The sequence below is a fragment of the Physeter macrocephalus genome, chromosome 18 (genome assembly GCF_002837175.3).
Source record: "Physeter macrocephalus isolate SW-GA chromosome 18, ASM283717v5, whole genome shotgun sequence".
Lineage (NCBI taxonomy): Eukaryota > Metazoa > Chordata > Mammalia > Artiodactyla > Physeteridae > Physeter > Physeter macrocephalus.
Genome location: NC_041231.1, coordinates 15,839,550 through 15,865,107, shown reverse-complemented (window position 1 = coordinate 15,865,107; position 25,558 = coordinate 15,839,550). Strand labels below are relative to the sequence as shown.

Below are 25,558 nucleotides of genomic sequence, written 5' to 3'. Positions count from 1 at the left end.
CCTCCCTCTGTTGTGGCCTCTCCCGTTGCGGAGCACAGGCTCCGGACGCACAGGCTCAGAGGCCATGGCTCACGGGCCCAGCCGCTCCGCGGCATGTAGGATCCTCCCAGACCGGGGCGCGAACCCGGTTCCCCTGCATCGGCAGGCGGACGCGCAACCACTGCGCCACCAGGGAAGCCCTAACCAACCTTTTTATGAAGGAGAAAGTAGAAACATATAGAGATTAAATGATTTGTGATTATGATTGGTATCAGGGTCAATGATTACATCGATCAAGGGGAAAAAAATATTCTCTTTAAACAGGAAGATTATCCAGAAGTCTCTATTATCCTTTGGACGGTGTTTGCAGCTCATTTGGAATCAGTCACCATTTGTAATCTAAGTCTCTAAAGGATGTGAGATTGTGCAAAAAGTTTAAATTGCAGAATTTTAAAAAATGTATCACCAGATTCTCCAAAATCTCATTTTAAATATAAAAATAGAAGTAAAAATAAGCAAATAATAGTATTTTTTCCAAGAAGCATTTATCCATATGCAAATAAGTTCAACAAGGAATAATATGCTCTCCTGGTTAGAAAACTGCAGTAAGTCAGAGTTGATTTTAGAAGTTGTTATCTGCATCAAAAAATAAATAAATAGAGACGCAAGAGGGAAGAGATATGGGAACATATGTATATGTATAACTGATTCACTTTGTTGTAAAGCAGAAACTAACACACCATTGTAAAGCAGTTATACTCCAATAAAGATGTTAAAAATAAATAAATAAATAAATAAATCACCTTAGAGTTTAGTGATTTCTGTAGTACATTAAAATTATATGCACCTTTAAGAACAAATCAAGTGAAAAGAATTCTTCATGAAAAGTTTAACAAAGTGGTAGTAAAATCTTCATTTTACAAGCACTTCTTAAAATGTCGCAGTAACCATTTCTTTCTCCCGCTGCGGAGCACAGGCTCCGGACGCGCAGGCTCAGCAGCCATGGCCCACGGCCGCTCCGCGGCATGCGGGATCCTCCGGACCGGGGCACGAACCCGTGTCTCCTGCACCGGCAGGTGGACTCTCAACCACTGCGCCACCAGGGAAGCCGTCAGTAACCATTTCTAAGTTGACTCTTAAAGTCTGGAAGTAGATTCTGTAAAAGACAGCAGTCATTGAATTTGACTGATGGAGCATCTTTTTCTAAGCCATCCTTTATCCTTTTATGACATCTCTGTTAAGCTAAAGCTGTAAGAACCGACACAAACAAGAGAAGCTATTTCCACTCTCCACCCCCAAATCACTTTTTAAGCAGTATTGGCCTTCCCCCACACACACACAGGTATGCCCACTCACCACCCTTTCACAGAAGGATGTCAATCCTTCCCCCCCAGCTCAGCGTTTTTTAAAGTATAGGATTTTGCACCTAACTGCATAGCTCCACCAAGGCCTCCACAGGGAGTATAACTACATGCTGCTCAATACTTTTTCTAAAAGTATTGACACAATATTAATGGATAATTGACTGAAAGGCTGTTCAAACGTTCCTCTGGATATGCTAAATTCTGTCGACTGGTCTCTCGCAGAACTGCTCTTACTAACTTCATGTGGCAGGATGCCAACAGCCTTTATTGAGGCTCAGAATGAAGGAAATGAAAAACAGCCCATGAAACTGCATCCTGGAAAAGAATGGTTTAGACAGACTAATTTGTGAAATTTCTCCCATCTCCATACTGGAAAAAGTCAATGCTTCTGAACAGTGAGATTATTCCTTACGGACAGTACAAGCCATACATCTAATCATATTTCCCTCTTTGAAGTGGCTGTTCTTGGGCAGAGCCAAATGTCCAGTCTACTTCTGCTGCACACTTAGTGTGTCTAAGCTCTCTCGACTTATTTTTCCCTTCACCTTACTTTCCTTACCTATTGTTCATTTATCTTCCCTCTTTGTAAGCCTCATTAAATCCTTTCTGGAACAAAACAAGTATAAATAAATGAACTGTTCTATACATGAAGAAATATGCTGGGCTCATGAGAGATACTTTAATCTTCAGGGTTTGACAATATGCTTCATTCTGCCAGTGAGGAAATAACCAGAGGTCAGGTTTCACAGAGAGACTTTAGACTTAAGACTTCTTTATCATAACATTTTTTTGTTTTGTTTTGTTTTGTTTTGTTTTTGCGGTACGTGGGCCTCTCACTGTTGTGGCCTCTCCCGTTGCGGACGCACAGGCTCAGCAGCCATGGCTCACGGGCCCAGCTGCTCCGTGACATGTGGGATCTTCCCGGACCGGGGCTCGAACCCGTGTCCCCTGCATCGGCAGGCGGACTCTCAACCACGGCGCCACCAGGGAAGCCCTATCATAACATTTTATAAATGTAACATTTTGAAAATACAGGTACGTTTAAAAGACAGAGAAACTTTTTTGTATTCTCCCTTTTGCACTTAATAAGAACAGGATTTCTTTACATGTATACAATATATCTACAATAAATTTCAATATCTATTAATATTATGTGACAATTTTTGGAATTATCTCTGCAAGTTTTTTGCCAAATTTCTGCTTTTAACTTTGTGAAGACTCAAATAGAACTGTAAGGTAATAGCATTTTTAAAAAACATGAGAGAATATATAAGAATTTAGATAATCTTCAAATTTAAAAATTCTTTTAAAAAAATCAATGGAAGACTCTCTCCCAAAGGCCATTTTTCATTGATTTATCAATTATGACTTTCTTATCTCCAAAAAGGATCTGAGGTAACTCACAATAAAAATACATATATGCATTTGTATTATCAGATAAATGTAAAAGAGATAAAAAGGCAAGGAGAAAACACGTAACTGCATTCAAAACCTAAATTCGGCACTGATTTTCCTGACATCTAAAGCTAACAGGGAAACAAAATGGATTACAAATTTTTCAATATCTGATAAGAGAAAAATACATAAATTTTTCCACTGCTTAAAAGGAAACCACCAAATTTTAAATCTAAAAATTAACCTTGGTTTTTAAATTGGAGCGAGATGTTTTCAGGCAATATTGTAATATATTGCGTTTTGTCATTTTTGTTTCATTCTGTTCGTTGGAATTAGGAACTGTCTCAGCCAAAAGCTGCTTGAAATACAGATGAGATATATGACATGCCATGCTGACTTAACAGTATTTCTGTTTTTTTGCAGTATACTCTTGATCATGTAGCCGGGCCTGGAGGAGACACTGATCCCACTCTAATAACCTTTCCTGGATGCGTTTGTCTCAAAACTCCCTGCCTCCCTGGAACTTGCTCCTGTCTCCGTCGTGAGAAGAACTATGATGATAATTTATGCCTGAGACACATAGGATCAGAAGCAAAGTGCGCTGAGCCAGTTTTCGAATGCAATGTCCTGTGTCAGTGCAGCGACCACTGCAGGAACAGAGTGGTCCAGCGGGGTCTGCAGTTCCATCTCCAGGTGTTCAAGACAGATCGCAAAGGCTGGGGACTTCGTACCCTGGACTTTATACCAAAAGGACGGTTTGTCTGTGAATATGCTGGCGAGGTTTTAGGATTCCCGGAAGTACAGAGAAGAATTCAGTTACAAACAATACACGATTCGAATTACATTATAGCCGTCAGGGAGCATGTTTATAATGGGCAGGTAATGGAAACGTTTGTTGATCCTACCTCTATAGGAAATATTGGAAGATTCCTTAACCATTCTTGTGAGCCAAACCTATTGATGATTCCTGTCCGAATCAACTCGATGGTACCAAAGTTGGCACTTTTTGCAGCCAAAGACATTGTGCCAGAAGAAGAACTCTCTTATGACTATTCAGGAAGATTTCTTAATCCACTGGATAGTGAAGACAAAGAAAGGTTAGATAATGGGAAATTAAGGAAACCTTGTTACTGTGGTGCTAAATCATGTGCTGCGTTCCTGCCTTATGACAGCTCACTGTACTGCCCCTTAGAAAAGCCAAACACGAGTGAGGAGGGAAGAGTATAGCAGAAGCGTGTCTGGCCTCGCAGTGGAGGAGAATGAGGAGGAATCGAGTGAGTTTGGCTCAGTCCTTCCTGGGTTCCCCTCTTACAAGCAGCTTACCCTCAGGGTGAGTCTCTGCTCTGTGGTAAGGATCTTGCCCCTCACTGTAGGGGAGCCCAGTGGTTGTAACTGAGGAACGTGGCAGAGGCTACAGATTGTCCAGCAACACTCTCTCTCCCCTTCTATCCTAGAATTCTCAGTTTTTAGCTGGGTACGTGACTGCTGAGAATACTCACTTTTCCTAGTGAGATGTGGCTAAGGGACTATGTCATAGCTAGTAGGATATGAGGGAAAACGTTGTGCCCTTAAGTGGAGATATCCTTCCCTTATCCCACTCTTTTTTCTTCTTGGCTGGAATGTATACATGATAACTGGAGCTGGAGCATCCATGCCATACCCCAAAATAACCTTGGAAAAGAAAGCCACACATAGCAGATCAGCGAAATTGAAAGGAGTCTGGAGGCTGTATACTGTCCAACACTCTATCAGTCCTGATCTGACACCTCTGGACTATTCGGTGAGAAACTGTGTCTTCGTCATTTATGCCGCTGTTATTTTGAACTTTCTAGTACTAGCACCAAACCTAATCGGTGATCCAAGGAAACCCTGATGGCTGAATACCTAACCTCCAAACAAATCTAAGACACAGTTCTCCTAGCCTGTATTTAAATATAATTGAATTCCCTCAATTAGAGCTTCCATTTACCCTCAAGGCAAAGTGGGTTTGTTTTTGTTGTTTATTTTGGAAGTGTCTGCTTGCTTGCCAGTCTGTTTCTCCTGCCTTCCCCAACTCTTAAAAATAAACTCTTTCCCCTTTCCTCTGCAGTAACCAACCTACCTCTTCCCCACACCTCCTCCCCCAATTGTACACTCATTGGAATGCATTCTCAGCTCTTTGGAGGGTGGAAACAAGGACGGTTCAAAGACTAATCCTAGACCTTCAACGGACACCAGACCTGCCACTAGCCTAACTTGCCTTGCAGAAATTGCTCCCAAATTTTTGACTAGTTTAAAACCATTTTAGCTTCTAAATTGCTGATTTTTTTTGTCTAGTGAGAGGACTTACAATAACCTAATATTTACTATCACTACCCTTTCAGAAAGAGAAGGCACAGGGAAGGGGGGCACATAACCCCTTAAAATCTGTCAGCAGTTCTTAAAATGAAATCAGTGTAGCTTTATAAACAACATGACACCTGGCCCTTATTTTTCTTCGCCAAGACCAGTACTTGGGAAGTGGTTCTGGTTGATCCACCCAGTCATCTAAACAACTGTTATTTGTTCATTAATTCAATTCATGCATTCATTCACAAACATTTATCAAGTATCTAGTATGTGCTGGGTGGTGTGAAGTCAAGTCCCTGAATTCATATTTAATTCAGCAAATGTTTCTAAGCACCTACTAGGCTACATTCTGGAGAAATAGAGACCAAAAGCCATCTTCATTCCCAAAGTGTTTAGAGTCCAATAAGGGAAAAAAAAATAGAGTGAGGGGGTCTCAAGGGTCTACACATTATGTCCATACTTCTTAAGTCTTCGAAACACTTTAATTTGGTATGTGTGTACAAATTTGGCATTTGTGTGATTGATTTATGCCTAGCTCCTCTGTTGGACTATAAGCTCCTTGAGGACTGGGACCAGATCTAATAGTGCTCGCCAGTTTCTGTCTAGCACTTAATGGGTATCACTGAGTGAATGAACTATATAGTGTGATGAATGTGACATCTTTAGGATGAAGTCCAAATTCTTTATGCGAGCACCTTAATGCCTTCCACAGTCTAGCTTTTCAGCAAAACCGCACTGCTCACTTCCCATTCTATGACCTATAGCCCCTCTGGGTAGCTCTCCGTTTCCTCATCAGGTCCTGGGGGAAGTTCTGCTCATGCTGCTTTCCTCCTCCAGGACAGCTCCCTTCTGCCACCCTTCCGCCCCTCCCCTCATTGCTTAGTGACTTCTTTCCCAACCTTCTTGAAAGTCTCAACTCAAATCCCATTTCCTCTGTGAGGCAGGAGTTGGGGTTCCCTGGAGAGCACACTCTGAGAGGAAGGTTGGAGTGCAGGAAGATTAGCAGGGGATGCCATTGGGATTAGCACCTGTGATCCAATGGAAGGGAAGGAGGCGGGATGGGCAAAGGAGAACTTGGGCTGCAATGAAATCTCAACAAAGACCACAGCCAACCCACAAGGGGCCTTGAAGCTGGGGCGGCCTTTCAGGGTTGCCTGTACTATAGCTGTAGTGAGAGGTAGAGCCTTTACAGTCCTGCATCAGCCAGTCACTGGATGCAGGCCGCCTGTGGAAAGGGAGCTGATAGCACTCTCAGCGGCCAAGGAATAAATCCTTCGGGCCTTCGGAGGGATGTGCGCAGAGCACACAGCATTCACTACACCAATATTTTCAAATTTCAGCACCCATCGAAACCACCCAGAGGGCTTGTTAAAACACATATTGCTTAGCCCTAATCTCAGAGTTTTTTGAGTTAGTAGATCTGGGGTGGGGCCTGAGAACCTGCATTTCTAATAAGTGGCCCGGTGATGCTGATGATACTTTGAGGGATCACAGTGATTACATTGTAACCTTGACACGCTGTAACCACATAAAGCCTTAACCCACGTAATTTCTGACCATTCACATTGCTCTCACCATGTGCTGCCTTGTGCTGTGTTATTTCTGTGTCATCTTTTTGAGCCTCATCCTTTTAAGAACACCAAGCTCTACAGACCATGTTATGGTTTATGTTTGTTATGGACTGAATGCATCCCTCCCCCACCTCCCAAATTCATACATCAAAGCCTTAGGTCCTAATGTGATGTTATCTGGAAGTAGAACTCTTGGGGAGGTAATTAAGTTTAGATGAGCTCAGAGGAGTCAGACCCTCAAGATGGGATTAGTGCCCTTATAAGAAGAGGAGTCTCTCTCTCTCTCTCTCTCTCTCTCTCTCTCTCTCTCTCTCTCTCTCTCTCTCTCTCTCTATCTCTCTCTCTCTCCCTCCACCCCCCTCCACGCCCTCCCCCTCCCTCGCCCTCTCTCCATCTCTCTGTATCTCTCCCTCTCCACTAGCACACACCACAGAAGGCCATGTGAACACAGGGAGAAGACAAATGTCTATGAAGCCAGGAAGAGAGCCTCACCAGACACTGAACAGCTGGTACCCTGATCTTGGACTTCTCAGCCTCCAGAACTGTGAGAAATAAATGTCTGTTGTTTAAGCCACCCAGTCTATGGTATTTTGTCAGAGTAGCCCAAGCTAAGATAATATTCTTCCTGAAAGTAAATGGAAAGCCCCTGGTAGAGTTTGAGCAGAACGGGTACATGATATTATTTATATTTCAAAAAGAAAAAAAAAAAAGGGACTTCCCTGGCAGTCCAGTGGTTAAGACTCCACGCTCCCAAAGCAGGGGGCATGGGTTCGATCCCCGGTTGGGGAACTAAGATCCCGCATGCCGCAAGGCACGGCCAAGAAAAAAAAAACAGAATTGACTGTAATGGGGACACCCGACTTGGGCTGGAGGACAGAAAGGAGTTGTGAGGGAAGATTCAGGTGGACCAGTTAGGAGATGGTTTGTATTTGTCCAGGAGAGATATGCAGCTTGGATTATTAAAAATGGGGAAAAATAGATTCAAAGAGGTATTTAGGAGGCAGTAGAGACAGAACCTGGAGATGGGCTAGATGTGGGAGATGAGAGACAGGGAGAGGTCAAGAATGACACTGCAATTTCTGGAGTATACAGCTGGATGTACTGAGGCACCATATCCTAAACACTGTGAGAGAAACTGCCTATAGGACACAAGGCTCTCGCATGCAAAACTTTTACGTTTGTGGGGGAGGGGTTTATTTCCCCAAATTGCACATGCTTTAAAAAAAAACTCATGGGACCCCCCCTGGTGGTCCAGTGGTTAAGAATCCACCTTCCAATGCAGGGGGCATGGGTTCGATCCCCGGTTGGGGAACTAAGATCCCGCATGCCGCAAGGCACGGCCAAGAAAAAAAAAACAGAATTGACTGTAATGGGGACACCCGACTTGGGCTGGAGGACAGAAAGGAGTTGTGAGGGAAGATTCAGGTGGACCAGTTAGGAGATGGTTTGTATTTGTCCAGGAGAGATATGCAGCTTGGATTATTAAAAATGGGGAAAAATAGATTCAAAGAGGTATTTAGGAGGCAGTAGAGACAGAACCTGGAGATGGGCTAGATGTGGGAGATGAGAGACAGGGAGAGGTCAAGAATGACACTGCAATTTCTGGAGTATACAGCTGGATGTACTGAGGCACCATATCCTAAACACTGTGAGAGAAACTGCCTATAGGACACAAGGCTCTCGCATGCAAAACTTTTACGTTTGTGGGGGAGGGGTTTATTTCCCCAAATTGCACATGCTTTAAAAAAAAACTCATGGGACCCCCCCTGGTGGTCCAGTGGTTAAGAATCCACCTTCCAATGCAGGGGACGCAGGTTCGATCCCTGGTCGGGGAACTAAGATCCCACATGCCACAGAGCAACTAAGCCCGCGCGCCACAACTACAGAGCCCACGCGCTCTGGAGCCCGTGCACCACAACTAGAGAGGAGCCTGTGCACCGCAACAAAGATCCCGCATGCCACAACTAAGACCCAATGCAGCCAAAAATAAATAAAAATAAACATATATTTTTAAAACTCGCTGAGGGCCTTCATTTTGCTTCTTCTTCCACATAAACATGATTTTGCTGCACTATATTCCCAGTTGTAGAAAAATGAATGTGCCTCATGTTAACTTTGTATTCACTTCAAAAATATGGGTAACATTCTGCAGTACCTTTTAGATCTAGGCTTTTCTACCACTTTCTGCTTTTTTTAAACGAGATATAACTGGCATTTAACATTATGTAAGATTAAGGTGCACAACGTGTTGATATTGCAATGTAATTATCAACATAGTGTTAGCTGACACCTCCATCATGTCACATAAATACCAATTCTTTTTTGCAGTGAGAATACTGAAGATCTAGTCTCTTAGCAACTTTGAAGTATATAATACAGTACCATTGACTAAAATCACAAACTGTGCATTAGATCCCCAGAACTTATTCATCTTTTAACCCTATGCTTTACCTTTTAAGATTTAGGAGTCTCTTTCTCACTTGCTATGAATGAATGTATAGTTTGTCTTTCTTTTTTGTTTTTTCTTTTTCATTATGATACCAGATAAAAAATATGTTTTTTAAAATTTAGGAGACTTATAAGGCACTTTTTGGCACCTATCATGTAAAATGGTTTAGGCACAACAAGTATTCATTAGGCATTTGTTACTGGACAGAGGTCAAATGGTTTCACATTTTTTTTTCCTTTAAAAGACTTTTTTTTTTTTTTTTTACCAATACACCTATACTTTTGTGGCTCGTTCGACACCTTTTCCACCCCCCTGACACTGCCATAAAACGTCTACAGTGAAAATAAGTGCTATTCACATTTTTTTCTTAACTAAGAAGAAATTAAGCTGGAATTCTCCAATTGCAGTTTCAGCTTATTTGTTTTTAAATAGTGACACTCTGCGGACATACAAAGCAGTAAGTAATAATTTATCCCTTACCACCAAGCCAACTTGATTATGAGTCTTATAGACATTATGGGACATCAAAGCTCCAAAGCTCCAAGTTCATATTGCAAAACCCACAGGTCCCAACAGAGAAAGCATGTGCCAAGGGTAACCAAAAAGCCACACACCATCGTGAAGCTGCTATCAGGCTGACGTTAGGTCCTCAATGCCAGCAAATGTCAAAAACTCAGGTTATTTAGCTCTTTTTACATTTATAAACATTTATACACAACATACCAGCTATCATTTCGGTCCTTTGGTACCAAGGAAAGCCTTCTGTTGTTATTGTTTTTCAAAGGTTCTATAAAGCAAAAGCTACTGCTTAGTTTTCTGTCGCTGGCTTCACTTTTGGGTTTACTTCACCAGGGACCCCAGTCACAGAATTCCAGAGTGAAGAGTCCTTAAAGATTGTGAAATGAGGGATCTACCACAGGTCTATGCCAAGAGAGGCACATACATTTTTTTCAGTCTTGCCTTCCTTGCATCTGGTTTTATGTCATTCCAGAAAGGAGCCAAGAAATAGAGCCTAAAGCAGAAGCACCATCTGCTGGCCAACGTTTCCACCAAAATGGACACACTAGTGACTCACCCGAGCAATTCTCCTAATTGAAAGTCTTCAGGCAGAATTTTCCTGACAACTCTCCTCTCATCCTTTCCCCTACAGGAGAGTTTGATATACTTCAAGGCCTCATTTTACAGATAATGCAACTAAAGCTCCCAAGGGGTAAGAGGCCCAGGAGGCAAGAATGGGGATTTTGAGAAGTATGTAATCCCAGGCCTCATTTGAGCCCTATTCACTCAGTCTTCTCGGCGGGGGGGGGGGGGGGGGGGAGGGGGCTCAGGAAAGTGCATTTGTGACAACCCCCCCGGGTACTTCTAACACAAGGCAGGCGTGGCAGAGGGACCAGCTCTGAAGACATCAGATGGAGTAGAGAGATGGGGATGAGGGAGCTGATGAGGCTAGATAGCATGCAGTTTCTGACCTTCAGACTATGATTTTTTAACTTTCAAGGGCACCCAGCCATACATAGGAAAGTTCAGAATTATTAACTCAGAGATGAGCTCCAGATCGCCAGACCGCAAGGAGAAAAATAACATGGAAATTACAGGCAGTAAAGAGGTCACTGTGGACTGTGGGCAGGGGTGGGGAGTGGAAACAATTTACTCCTCAAGACTGATTCCATTAACAGTGAATCACTTTTGCAGACTGGAGTCATCTGCCATCAAAACTGGACCGATTAGCATACCCCAGGGTTGTATTTCAGCCACAGAGAGCAGGGAATGCTCCAGTACTGAGGCCAGATGAAGACCTCAGTTTGATTTCATTCATCCCCCCCTGACAACTATTCCTGAATCCTACAGAAGAATTTTCCTACACTGAGCTACCTTGGTTGTTCTCAGATTCGTTTTAGGATGAAAAAATAGCGTTTAAAAGCTGCAGATTCACTGTGTGTGGGAACGTAAATTGGTACAGCCAAAAAAAGGAGGGCTGTCAATATCCATCACAATTTAAAATAACCATAAGCTCTGATACAGGAGTTAGACTCCCAGAAACTTGTCCTACAGAAAATATCTGCACAAACCGGCAGAGATACAAGTAGGTACAGGTAGGTTTATTGGAACATTTTTTAACAGTTAAAATTGAAAATAACCCAAATATTCATAAATAAGGGAATGCTTAAATAAATGAATGTCATTAATTCAGCTATTTAAAAAGAGCTAGACCTATATATTACTTTCATGGAGTGTACAAAATATATTAAACGAATAGTATTTGTAGTATGACTCGATTTTGTTTCATGAAAACCAAATATAAGTTGAATACATTGTGTGTGATTTCTGTGTGCATCTATGTATATTTTGATAAGTCATCTGTATTCAATATATACCAATAGACACATGTACAATACGTGTTTGTAAATGCATAGAAGAAAGCCTGGAAAGGTACACGTACTGTTGATAGTAGTTACCTGCTGGCACAGATTTGGGAGAAGACCAGAACTCACAGAATGAAGGACACTCTGAATATTTTTTTAGAGTTTCTAGTTTTACCCTATGCATTTTATTGCTCTTATAATTAAAAAATAATAAAGATTTTTCTAATGAAACTTGATGGAGAGTTATTAATAAGATACTTTTTAAAAAATTACTTAATTAATTTTTGGATGCATTGGGTCTTCGTTGCCGCGCGCGGGCTTTCTCTAGTTGTGGCGAGCAGGGGCTACTCTTCGTTGCGGTGCATGGGCTTCTCATTGTGGTGGTTTCTCTTGTTGCAAACCATGGGCTCTAGGCTCGTGGGCTTCACTAGTTGTGGCACAGGGCTCAGTAGTTGTGGCTCGTGGGCTCTAGAGCACAGGCTCCTCAGTAGTTGTGGTGCACGGGCTTAGTTGCTCTGCAGCATGTGGGATCTTCCCAGACCAGGGCCTGAACCCGTGTCCCCGGCATTGGCAGGAGGACTCCTAACCACTGCGCCACCGGGGAAGTCCCAATAAGATAATTCTTAATAAAGGCAGTAGAAATTCAGAAAACAATCAGAGTGAAAAGATGAGAGATCTCCTCCCTTCCGCAGGTCAGTCTCCATCTCCATCAGCTCTTTAAAAATCTAGGGACTGGACGGGAGAAAAACTTCAGAACAATTTTCTCCTATGGAATAAAGATTTGCACACTCTTCTTTATCCTCTCCCCCTGGCTTTCCCAAATCCACAGTACCCCTAAACGAAAGGTTCTCCAACTCTAGAGATCATTTGTGCAAAAATCAAAACCTATCTGGCCACTAGAGGGGGAACATTACACGTAAAACCACTTCCAGTTGCCAGGGATGGGGGTATCAATACAAGGGCTGCCTCAAAAAGAGACTGTCCAAAGCTAACAGCCCAGAAGCAGTAATCAACGTGGTTCATCCTTTGGCTTGCCTAATATATTCTGGAGCAAAAGATTTTGTTAATAAATATAAAATTGCAAATGTGAATGTGATTCTCACATTAATGAGGTTTTTTTCCCTCTCCACCAAACTATTTACAATGTTCTGGAACAGAGGAAAATGCTGAGTTGGAAGCTGCCCTGAAACCACATCTTAAGAAACAATGCCCAGTTTTCAGTCCCTCAGCAGAGTTAGGGGAAGCAACGAAGAGACTTTAGCCCAGTTTCACAAAGACCGGGGGATTTACGTTTATGAAGGAAGTCCTCCCGTATGCTTTTTCAGAGCGCTATTTAACAAGCATGGTGCAGGACACTTCTTTCACTCTTCACACACGATCTCAGTCGTCTTATCAGCTGTAACTTTTTTCATGAATTTGAGCCTGGTATGAATGAGCTGATAATGCACCTTTTGATCTTCATTATTTCTAGCAGGTGAATGTTTCCCACATACCCAGCTTTCTCCCACCTCCCCCCTAAAAAAAAAAAAAAAAAAAAAAACCCGCCTCTTTACGGAAACATGATCGTTTTGTAAAAAGAAGCGGCACATTCTGGGAAAGAAAAGGTTGTGATGAAAACACGCCTTTTGAAAATGTGTGGTCCTAACCTTGGATGTCTCATTGCCATATTGAGAATGACACGGAAGGGATGTATAGCAGGTCAAAAATTTGCACACAGATCACACTATACTGACAATTTTAACACTCCTGCCTTGATTCTACCTTTTCTGAAAGTAAAATTTAATTTTCAAAATCTGAAAAAAAAATCGGTTAAGTAACTTGCCCGAAGTCACACATCTAGCAAGCGGAAGGGTAAGAATTTAAACCAAGACAGGCTGGCTCCAGGGTCCATGTTCTTAACCACTAATCCATTCCATCTCCGCGCTCTTTGCCTTTTTTCTCCTTCCGGCTCCCTTTCGCCTCAGTAATCTCCCCTCTTCAATCCACCCCTCCCCACACCAAACTCAAAATAAAAATGTGGATCTAGTGATGCAGCAGAGAGAAGAGAAGTCACAAAAATGGTGTGAGTCCCGATTCGGCCTCATTCAGCCGTGTCACCTGGACGCCTTGTAAACACCGAGTCCTAGTTTCCTAAGCGCACAGTGGGAACACTAACCAAAAATAACCGTTTCCTCCCGAGATCGCCTGCAGATTAAATTAGAACATGTACGTAAAGCATTCAGCGTAGTGCCTGGCTAAGGAGCACCTAAAACTGTGACTGCAAGATAAACCAGGCAAGAGGAAGGTAAAACAGTCAAAATTTACAGCACAATGAAGATGAATTCCACCAGGAGAAAGTGAGCTGTTTCATGAAAGTAACACTTTGACCCTCCTCGCTCGCTTTATGATACAACCACCATCTGAGGGGGCAGATGGTTGACAATGCAGGGGTCCCACTACCACATCGCCTCCAGCAGAGGCTGCAACAGTGCGGGAACTTACACTGTGTGCACCTGATATTCCAAAGCCCTCCTGGGGAGTCCTTGTATATCAGAGTGACTCCAATTACAGGATTGCTTAGGGCGCTCCCCTCACAGAATTGTCTCTCAGAGGACCCAACTCCATTATCACCATCTCTGAGAAAATGTGACAACCCATGGCGGGGCCACATGCCTGCACTGCTCCCCAGAGCTTCCTCTTTCTGACCCTTCCACGTGACCATTTCAGCTAACTCATTGGCGGGTCTTCTTAGAGCCAGGGAAGGAAATTCCCCTCTGCATTTAATAGGTCTCCAGAAACGAATAGGAAGGAAGCACCTCTTAGCAGATAATTTTACTTTCTCCCTTGGTCATTTAAACTCAATTCTTCTTGACTGTCTTTGGAAGAGCTGGAGAAGGGCTGGTCATTATTCCCAAGACAGACTTGGTCACCACGAGACCTTGCTTTTCTTCTAGATCAGCAGCCCTCAAGCTTTTTGCTCTCAGGACCCCTTTACATGCCTACATCTTACTGAAGACCCCGAGGAGCTTTTGTAACGTGGGTTAGAGCTAACATCTGGCATATTAAAAATTAAGACTGGAAACATTTTAAAACATAAAAATATACAAGCTCATATTCTATGAGCCATCAGGCTACCTATCATGTAGTCTCTGGAAAATCCCACCATATACACTCATGACATAATGAGACTAAAAAAGGCAAATCACATCTTAATATTCTTATGAAGATAATTTTGACCCAACCCCCTGAATGGGGTCCACAGACCACACTTTGAGAGTTGCTGTTCTCAAAACCCATTGCACCAATCCCTATGAGCATTGCCAAACCCTCAACTGTTCTCCTTTGGATGTTGTTTTGAGTTTTAAATGTGGTAATTTAGGAAGTTAGACTCTAGATCCTGGACCAAAAATCTCAGAGAAGAATTAAGTAAGAAGAAATAATTTAAATGACTTCCCAGAATTACCTAAACAACTATTCTCTAAAATAGCTGGCATGCAAATTAACATTGAAAACACCACAGAAAACCTTAACAGGCTGACTAGCATATTATGAGACAACAGACTGCCTTCCCTTTTGTTTTATTTAACTATTGTTATGCCCATGAATGACATTTTCATTGGTATTAAACCTGCCAGAGGTTCTTTGTGAGGTAGATTGAGGAGGAAAAGCTTCAGAATTATACAATCTATGTAGCAATAGTTAGATGTAATTTTCTCCTTTAAAGAGAACTTTGATGGGGGGAATTCCCTGGTGGTCCAGTGGTTAGGACTCTGTGCTCTCACTGCCGAGGGCCCGGGTTTGATCTTTGGTTGGGGAACTAAAATCCTACAAGCTGCACCGGCGCAGCCAAAATTTGGGGAACAGATGGACCATAAAGTATCAGAACATTTTCAAATTCAAGTATTAACAGAGATTTGGGGGTCAATCACGCCAGCTTCTTTTTTTATATTTGAGATAGAGATCAAGTTATGCTTTTAAATTCAGCCTCTTTGTTTTCTGCCTCTTGGCCCACTTTGCTCTCTGTTCTAAGCTGAACCTCATGACCGACCAGGGCTGTCTGGTAGTACCTTCCAGCTCCTTTGATCTTAAAAATCATACTCATAGTAGAAACAAGTACCTAGCAAGCACTTACCCAAGTAATTTGTGCTAAACGCTTTATTTTTGCATTATTTCACATCTCCCCACAACCTCAAGAGGTAGGTACTATTATTATCCCCATTTTACCTGAGAGGACATTACCTGCCTAAAGGTCACAAGGTAAGTAGGTGGAGAGGCAGGGAAACAATCCCAGATAATCTCATTCTGGTGTTCTCTTCACACCATGATAAACTGCCTTTTAAAGAAGATAAAGGAAGAAATTAAAAAGGGCATCCTTCCATGTCATTTAAAAGAAAATAAATAAAATTTCATTTGGCTAGTGTCTGGAGCAGAGAAAAATTGTGGGCTTCAGAAAAGCAACCACAAAGGGCCCTTCTTAACAGGCACCAAACTAAATGCAGGTGAACCTTTTATCAGCACCACCTGACAAGGAAGGGCTTACCTCTGTTTTCCTGATTAACAGTCAGCTGGTTTCACTTTCCTGCTAAGTGTTGATTCAGAGCTTCTAACCTTACCCCGTCGAGGTGCCAAACTGACATGTTGGAAAAGGGTTGGTCTGATTGGTCTTCCATTTCCTCAGCAAAGAAAACAAGGAGCTTGTCAAACATGGCCCAGGCCCAGCAATGGGAGAGAATCCTACCCGGCCTTCAGTTACCCTGCAACGGAAGTGTCTTTTTTGCCTGACAACGATGACTACTTGCAAAGGCCCAACCAGCCTTCTCATAATGATGGCTGTGGAGTCAATTACCATTTGGAGGCAGATTAGAATCTGATCTGAAGCTGAAAAATTCCACCCCCTTGGTGCTAATCCCTTCAACTTTCCAATCCTAAATAGGGCAAATTTCAGAAAAGAGTGTATCTCATTTAACAGCCTACCTGAATATTATCTGTAATGATTTTTCTTAATCATAAAATTAAACTCCCGCTTTAATAGTCTAAACACAAGAGTCAGAGGAAGGAAGGAGTTCTGGCCTGCTGCCAGGGCTCCAACTGAGGCTCTTGTCGTTAATAATTTCCACGGTGTTTTAAGCATTTGAAACAACAAAGGCCAGCTTTCACTAACAGCATGGCTGATTCTGGCAAAACCTATAAAAACAATGCCTACTCTGGGGTAGTTCGTATTACAGACAATTAAATTTTAATAAATGAAACCAACAGTTAAGAAACTGACATTTCTGCTATTCTCTGATATTCGTCTGCAAACTTAATAATAAGTGCCAAAGTTAATGAAAATGAACTGTTGATAGCACTGCTGAGATTGCCTATGGCTATTAAATGATTTTAGGTGGGATGGGGTGGGGATGGAGAAAAGGTGTTCCCTACGGCATTTCTAGGCAAGATGATGGCCTTGGGCAAGCCACTGCCCTTTCTCAAACTCGGACATTTCTAACTGGTACATTACTTACTTGATCAGTCCTTTTTCAGAAAGAAATACATGAGATTTCGTGCTCCATGAAATGAATCAACTTTTCATAATCTCGGTTGAAAAACAGCACCCCACAGGCTGAATCTGGCTACAGAAGCAATTTATTAGGTCCTCACAGTGTTTTTTTTTAATCTGAATTGGTTGCCAACATTAAAGACTCAGAAGACTTCACAGGAAAATGCAAAGAGCCAGGTACGTACTCCCAGAAATTGGACAATCGAGAAAAGTCTGGGCTCACATTTCTGCATGGCGGCCAAGGGAGGGCAGAGAAGTGACGGCGCCCTTAGAATGGGCATCAGTCAGCCTGCTTCTTGCCTGGCCCCCGTTCCCACAATAGCCAGGCTCTGCACCTCCAGTGCTCCTCCTAAAAGCCAGCCTGCAGGTTAACTCCCTGGTGATAAATATTGCCAATGGTAAGGTTAGTTTCGATATCTGTTGGAATGAAGGGTGAAGAAATGCATAGCAAATATTTTATAAAGGAAAAATAAATCCTACACTAGTCCGCTATATGAAATTCCTGAAGTCTCAGAAGAGAAAACATCATATTTCCACGTTTTTTTTCCCTCAAAATACTCCTTTCACTAGGTCAACTATGGATTTTACCACATAGAACAACTCTTATGTGTAGCTTGAAAACATGATCTGTTTTGAAAAGGTGATTAGCAAGAGGATTCTGAGATTTTCATGGATGAAAGGCCCTTTGCCTTATTTTATGTCAACAACAGAATTCTTAGTAAAGACGGTCCAAGGAAAACAGAATTTACCAACATATTAGTTTGGAGCCACTACCCCACCACGCCCCAGCGCAAACCAACACTTACTAAAATAAACAGCATCTTCGATTTCTTTTTTTCCTTTCTGTGGACAACAGAGATGCTCTGTAAAAAAAAAAAAAAAGAAGTGGGGAGGGAAGAGTTAAAAAAAGAAAAAAAAGTCTGCATTGGTGGAGATCTGTATTTCATTTTAAGCTGTAGGTTGAACCATGCAAAGTCTGATGCCTCTAAGTATTCTGATGTTTTCTAAGAAGGAAAGGTCACTCTTGATCAACACAACCATCACTCCCCATCACCTACCCCCTTCTACTCATGTTTACAGGCTTAAAAAAAAAAAAAGATGACTTGCTCCCTACTCAGAACCTCATGTACACCCCTGAATATATATTAAGATTGCCCAAGATTCAGGACCAAAGCAGATTTTGAGAACAAACCTTAAATTTCCTCTACTCTTCAATGGGACAAAAATGAATTAGAAGCACACACCCAATATATGAGTTCCTGAAAAAACAAACAAAACAAACAAACAAAACACAGACTTTCCCATACTGGTACTGGCACATCAGCCACGTAGTCTGTTCTGTTACGATGACTATTTCTTTAATGCAGAAATAGCTCATAAGTGATGTGTAAACAGAGATTGGAAGATGGTCGAATGTGAAAGTCATGTTGGGGTGTATGTTATTTGAAATGTGTTTTGAAACCATCACGGGTAAACTTTCTTGAAAGTTAATAGAAAACTTTAGCGATATATGAAGACCTCCAAAAAACTTTTTTTAACCCTATGGAAGTACAAGTAGTGGTTTATTTAGTGGCTTCAAAATTGCTAAAATTTGCTCTATGTTAAACAAACTCTCTGAAAATCTGCGAGTTCAAATAAAGATACTACAAAAACATTGCCCCCCTAACCTTAAAAACACTGACGCGTAAGTCTAAACCCCAATCAGATCTTTACTTTTGATGGAAGTGGTCTCCATTAAAAGCAAATGCCATTAAAAACTTGCATCTTAGAGAAGAAAAACAGAGGAGTCCCCAGGCTTAAGGCTGCAAAGGACTGACTGGCTGTGATGCTGCCACTGCAGATTTAACTGAGCTACTGATTTTACTAGGATAGGTATTATTTTTGTTAGCGCTCTACTGGAAAAGTTCCTTAACATGTGAGTGGTCTGCCCCTACCTCTATTTCTCCTTATGCTCCCTGTTTTTTACACGTGATTTTGCAGAAGGTGAGGTTTTTCAGAAATGCGTATACGGCATCAAAGCTGCAGTTCATATACTACGATCCTGTCGGTCTGTTCGTAAGTCAACACACAATTTCATAAAGCGCAGTGGCCACAGCTGTCCGTAGTCTGGCACGCTCTGTAGTCAGTAACCTAGAAATGTGGTTCTTAAATGAAGGGCTTGTTAGGATTTCACTTTAAATGCTTTCTAACATTATGCTGCTGCTAAAAATGCAATTCTAAAGACTAAGCCAAAACACACCCCAAAATATTTATGCTATATAACATTAATTACCAAGAAAAGAATCCAAAATACACACACTAAAAGTACAACCATGTGAAAAATGTAAGTAAGTGGGAGGTAACAAGTAGAAACAAAAACTGTGCTTGAGTAGTGGTGACTTTAAGAATGAAATACCTTATTTCCTCCATTAGCCTTTTCAATGAAGCAAATGCTTTTTTTTGTTTGTTTTGCCCAAATTAATCATCAACTGATGAAAGCGTGTAAAGAAACATTTTATATCCACAAAGTGACAGACCAACAAATGTGGCCAAACACCCCAGCAACACAACTGTTTCTCAGGATAAATGTTTTAACATTAGGAGGCTAGGTGCAAAAGTAGCAATCAAGAGTTGGCTGATGGGCTTCCCTGGTGGCGCAGTGGTTGGGAGTCCGCCTGCCAATGCGGGGGACACGAGTTCGTGCCCCGGTCCGGGAGAACCCCACATGCCACGGAGCGGCTGGGCCCGTGAGCCATGGCCGCTGAGCCTGCGCGTCCGGAGCCTGTGCTCCACAGCGGGAAGGGCCACGACAGTGAGAGGCCCGCGTGACGCAAAAAAAAAAAAAAAAAAAAAAAAAAAAAGAGTTGGCTGAACACTTAAGAATATTATGTGACTTAGTTTTTGAACAACCAACACAAAGACAAGCCTCTCCTTTCAAATGACATGCTAGAAACAAATGTGGGGTCTTCAAGGACTGGGGAATCAGGCTGGGATCCTGATGATAGGGACCTCTGGTTGGAAGCCATCACTCTTAAGTCAAGGTGCTTTCCTGGCATGTGAAGCAGCTGTTGGGTTTCACAGGATGCAGGCACCGCCCTTGACCTTGTCTCATCTACTGAGGCACGAAGAAGCACGGTCATAATTAGGGTCCTGGCAGAACAGCCTTGCTTTTTGGAATAAAAACTCCCACAAACTGCTCAAATATCCAAGTTATCAAGTAGCTAAACAAGAAAGTTTTCTACCAAACAAAACACATACATATCACAAAGTCATTTCTTTAAAAGAAAACATAATAGAGGGAAAGAGAAAAGGAAACAATGAGAGTGAAGCCTGATTTAGCAGATACCACTTTATTCGACACAGTGCATGATCTGAAGCATCTGACACTCCACAGTCAACAAGATTTCCTACTTCCCTATTACAAAATACTGGATACCCTGAATACAGTTAATTCAAGGTTCTTGTTTTTTTTCTCCTACATTTAGAATTAAACAGGTTTCTCCATGTAGCAAACATTTCACATTCACCAAAGGCTTTGGGAAGAGGGGGAAATAGGGCTTATAACTGCCCCCCTGAACCAAAGGCACTTAATGTTAAAATATAAAGCACAGTAAAGTCACCTCACAGACATCCCTGCGTGTTCAGATTGCTGAACTTGAGCGCACCATCACTGGCCCAAGTGGGATTCATTATAACAACGTAAAAGACACTGATTTCCTTGAAAAAACAAAGTGCAGTATGAATATAAAGACCCATCACCGCCACCCCCCCCATTCTTTTCTGAAAATAATATATAAGAGAACAATTATTTTACATGATTAGTATTACCCAAGGTTCACACATGGGAAAAAACAGCTAAAAAATAACCTGCCATCACCTCTCACTACGAAATCACAATAGGATCTGATATATTCAGACATTTGAGAGTTGGGAGACAGCCTCAGAGATCATGTTGTACATCCCCTCACTGGACAGATGAGGTCACTGAAGCCCAGGAAGGTCAAGTGTGGGAACCTGGGGTCTAACGCCAGGGGCAGAGCCTGGGTAGAACGCAGACCTCCTGAGGCCTCGCTCGGGGTGCCCTCCACCGCCGTCCTCTTTAAAAGACTCTCAAAAGTAAAACATGAAATACACCACACAATAAAGCGCACTTGCTGAGGCAGGTCAGCTATTTGGTCTTGCCACACGGTTCCTTTGGCCGCTGGGCAGGTATGCGACCCACCTCGGGGTGGGAATTCTTCACACGAGGTTGTTCAGCCTTCTGAGGGAAGCCGTGTGCAGGTTAGACACGACTTCCTCTCCAATTCAGGAAGGCTCTTCGTGGCTCTTAGCCTGTGGTGGGCAGGTGGTCGGCTGCACAGCGGAATCCCAGATTCGACGCGGAGCTGTCAGGTGTGTTCTGGCTTCGAGCAGCACAGCGATACCTGTAGCAGTAGGACTTTGCAGAGAGAAGCAGACACATGAGTGCTCTTGGCCTCCGGGCTGAAGGCTCTCAACTGTCAGACTGATGTTGTGCCCAAGTACCAACTGTAGAGAGTTATGCCTATCTGCACACAGTGCCTGCCCTACAGGCACCCGCCTCCTGCACATTTAGCAGCTATGTTTCTGAAAAGGGTAGCACATTCAGAGCTCACCACATTATCCAGCGTTATGTTATAAACATGACTAGATATAGTACAAAGATGTTGGTGTCAGCATTACTTAGAACAGTTAAAAAAAATGTAACAACCAATGGTTACGTAAGTTATGGCGCATCCATAATTTAGACTAGTAAGCAGCCATTAAAAGGCATGTTTTCATGTAACATTTAATGACACAGGAATTTCTCAGGATACAATCTTAAATGAAAAAGTCTGAATACAAAACTGTATATGTGCTATGATCTCCATCTAGATAATCACGTATGCCAAAGAAAAGCAGACTGGAAGATTCAAAATGCACCACAATCCGAACAGTAGTTATCCTCAGGCAGTGGAGTTTCAAATTTCCGATAACTATGTATTAGTTTCATAATTTAAAAAGTTATTTGTACATTTAGAATAGCATTTGACAAGAAACCAAGTAATAAAGCTAAATGGCAATTGAGAAAATATTAATTAAGAGCAACATTAAGATATTATTTACTATCCAGCAGGTTGGCAAAAATTGAACAGCAAGCCCAGGAACATCAAGAGTAGGAAAGGCTGTGGAAGACATTTTTTCTTAATACATTGCTTTTGGAGTTTAAATCATAGTAATTCATAAAGCTATGCATCTTTGTGCGGGGGACTTGTTTGGTATTGTTTTATTTTATAAGAGCAGAGTATGGTATATACATATGCACAAACACACAGACATCAAGCTCTCCAAGCATGGTGCTAGGTGCCTTCATCACTTATTTGATTTGATCATAATGGCCAGAGGAATTAAATGAGTTACCCTAGATGACACAGTTGTTAAAAGAAGTAGAATTCGAACCCAGGTCTAACTGTGGTGTGCCTGCCTGCCTAGCAAGAGTCGATACTCGTAGATGGAAAGGCATCACAACTCATGATTCTGTCCACCCCTGTTATAGCCCCCTGCGTGTACACATGTACTTCCACAAATAAGAAAGCCTAACACATATCCCTGGTCACCTACTAGATATTCAGTGAATAACCACAGATGACTTGATTCAAACACTTCAAAAGCTTCCACATTCCAAAAATAACCATGCATGGAACTCTTATGTCCTAAGATTATTCTTCGATCAAAAATAACAGAGAATGAAAATAAACTAGTTACCCTGTGTACCAAGAACATCAACTCTGAGTGGGCCCTGGGAAACTCAAGTCCCTGCCGCTGGTTAAAGAAACTGCACAAAGAATCAGGTAGAGTAACTTTGGAACTCATAAAGGAGAGAGAATTTGTGGAGGGGCAAAACAGGTCAGCATGAAAGAGGTTTTTTGTTTTTTCCTTAATTCTTATTATTCTCCTTTCTCTCGCAAAAGTTGAATGTTTCTAATCTTCATAAAAATTATCTCTAGAGCTGACAGAGGAATTCCCTGGAGCACTTCCACCATAAAAAAAAAAAAAAAGACATGGTGCTCTGTCTTTTATAGATAGCAAAACAATAGCAACCAATTTTCTCATTTTCCCTGTGGCCAGTGAAGAATGTAACACTATTACCAATATTCAGGCAGGCAGAGGGAAAATAAATTTAAAAATATGCCTGAAATAATGAAAGAAGTGACGGCATCTGCTACTACCTGTGATTGGGATGCAATGGAAGCTCTAAAATGACTAGAGGTGACCATGCAGGAAGACACAGCAGAAGCTTTGTTCCATGTAGGGCCTACTCACTGGGCTGCTGTGAAGCAAAGTGCTTTGGTATTTCTAGAATCAAGTTCCTGTGGATAATGCAGGGCCCCATGCTCTCCATGTGTGTAGTGAATTCCACACTGGAACAAGAATCGAGTTCGGGGCAGGGGGGCAGGCAGTCAGACAGGGACATTCTTGTTCCATAACTGGACCACACATGACAAAAAACAATCAAGCGTTTCCTGATCGCCTCCTGTGCACACTGTCCCGCTGGACATCACAGGCTGGTTGAGGAAACAATGATTACACATCAAAAAGCTACAAAACGAGCTAGGATTAAAAGATTCTGAGACTACTATTAATTCAGGGGAGGAAATGGTCACTAAATGTCTAATTTTTTAGGAAAGACTTTTGAAGGCAGAACTTGGCCAGAGCTGGATTTACGTGATTATGGCAGTGGTCTTCCGACTTGAGTATACAGAAGAATAGCCTGGAGAGCTCATGTAAATACCTATTCCTAGGCCACAAACCCAGAGATCCTGATTCGGTAAGTCTGGTGTGTGGTCCAAGAATCTGCATTTCTAACCAGCTTACAGGTGCTGCTAATGCTATGGGCCCATGGACCACAAACTGAGTAGCACTGATTTATAGGACTTAGAAACGAGGAAAGAAGGTATGTTAAGTGGAGAAAACAATGGCATCAGAGGCATGAAAATGGAAAAATTCAGGCAAGTGAAGAGGATAGCAAGGCCACAGCCTGAGAGTGTCAGAGCATGGTTTATTTATTCATTAAATATTTGAGAGTTTACAACATGCTAGATGCTGTTCTGGGCACGAGGGAAGCAATGCGGAACAAAATAATGTACCCATTATCGGGAAGCTTACATTCAACAAGGAGTTAAGTAGTCAGACAATAAATAAACGGATAAATTCATGACTGCTTCTGGCAGTGGTCAGCTTGGAAGGAAGTCACATAGGGAGAGAGGACTCGGTGACAAGGTGCTACTTAGATAAGGTGGCCTGGGAAGGCTCCTCTGATGAGGCGCTGCGAGAGCTGAGATGCCGAAAGATTTAGAGAATGAGAATTCCAGGCAAAAGCAATGAGTGGTACAGAGAGGATAAATGATAAAAAGCAGGAAACGTGGGTGGATAAATAGGATGGAGTCACATTAAAGGTGGTCTTCTGGGCAGAAAGAGGTTGGGCTTGACACAGGTGGAAATTGTGACAAACATTTTGGTAATTTACTCACCTGAAAAGGCAAAATCCAAGACTCATTAGCTATTTAACGTTAGGCAAAGCCTTTCTGAATCTGCTCCCTCTTCTGATAAAATGGGGCTATTCATGTTATAATGTCAAAATGCTGCATCTTAACTTTTTTTTTTTTTTTTTGCGGTACGCGGGCCTCTCACTGTTGTGGCCTCTCCCGTTGCGGAGCACAGGCTCCGGACGCGCAGGCTCAGCGGCCATGGCTCACGGGCCCAGCCGCTCCATGGAGTGTGGGATCTTCCTGGACCGGGGCACGAACCTATCTCCCCTGCCTCAGCAGGCGGACTCTCAACCACTGCGCCACCAGGGAAGCCCCTGCATCTTATCTTTACATGAAAAAGTAAAGCAGTAGACATGTGGAGATTATTGTAACTGTTACTTTATAATGAATACAACACTTAATTAAAGGAACTCACTTTGCCTGTCTTATCTGACCTCCTTGGGTTAACCTGCTTCCTTACTAAAACAAAAGCAGCTTCTCTGCAGGTCTTAGTGATCTTGTGTTGGGAAGATGATTCCTTGCCAGCATCTGAATATGGTTACGCATTTGCTACAAAAATAGGAAAATTATTTGTTATATAAATGGAAAAGGTGAAGGGGTATCTCTGGTGACAAGGCATAGGACTGAGGTCTTTGTCGGATGGCATAGTTCAACATGCAACTTATCTCTCAAATTATATAACAAACTGTTTTAAAATTTGGTTTTCATATGCCACAAAATGCAGGCTGTAGCAACTGTGACGAATTGTGCCTGCCTGGAACACTGTTATCAGAAAAGAGATCCATGATTTATAAGAGATTATTGACCATAGTCATATTTGAAGGCCCTGGTACATACAGCATAATTCCATTTTGGGAAGAAAAAATAAAAGTGCACCAAAAAGTTTGGCAGAATACTATTAATAGTTTTCTTCAGAAAGCAGGGTGAACGATTTTTTTCATTTTTATGTTTATTATTTACTTTCTAATTTTCTTTTTTTTTTTTGCGGTACGCGGACTTCTCACTTTTGTGGCCTCTCCCGTTGCGGAGCACAGGCTCCGGACGCGCAGGCTCAGCGGCCATGGC

At 42.2% G+C, this 25,558-nt stretch overlaps 2 protein-coding genes across 15 annotated transcripts in view; one reads left to right on the top strand and one right to left on the bottom strand.

Annotated features, from left to right (window-relative positions):
- The window catches only part of LOC102987462 (histone-lysine N-methyltransferase SETMAR), a 15,166-nt gene extending 4,834 nt beyond the window's left edge, over positions 1 to 10,332 (top strand). Inside the window, exons 2-5 of one of the 7 annotated variants that reach the window (XR_008615742.1) lie at positions 2,212 to 2,378; positions 3,162 to 3,835; positions 3,931 to 4,518; positions 7,059 to 7,300. Coding sequence is in view for 5 of the 7 variants with exons in the window: in XM_055079764.1 (XP_054935739.1) it covers positions 2,223 to 2,378; positions 3,162 to 3,835; positions 7,059 to 7,155 (927 nt within the window). In the remaining 2 variants the exon portion in view is untranslated. Of the gene's footprint in view, positions 1 to 2,211; positions 2,379 to 3,161; positions 7,031 to 7,058; positions 7,301 to 8,442 lie in introns of those variants that run through there. The other 6 variants (XM_055079764.1, XM_055079763.1, XR_003676886.2 and 3 more) reach the window with 6 other exon arrangements.
- Positions 2,030 to 25,558, bottom strand: part of SUMF1 (sulfatase modifying factor 1) — a 129,812-nt gene continuing 106,283 nt past the window's right edge. For 2 of the 8 annotated variants that reach the window (XM_024123905.2, XM_024123908.3), the window contains one exon: positions 20,281 to 21,384. In XM_024123905.2, coding sequence (XP_023979673.1) covers positions 21,274 to 21,384 — 111 coding nt within the window. In that variant the 3' untranslated portion in view covers positions 20,281 to 21,273. Of the gene's footprint in view, positions 2,055 to 11,410; positions 12,182 to 15,222; positions 15,762 to 15,968; positions 16,102 to 17,773; positions 17,831 to 20,280; positions 21,385 to 24,838; positions 25,043 to 25,558 lie in introns of those variants that run through there. The other 6 variants (XR_008615740.1, XM_028479120.2, XM_055079761.1 and 3 more) reach the window with 6 other exon arrangements.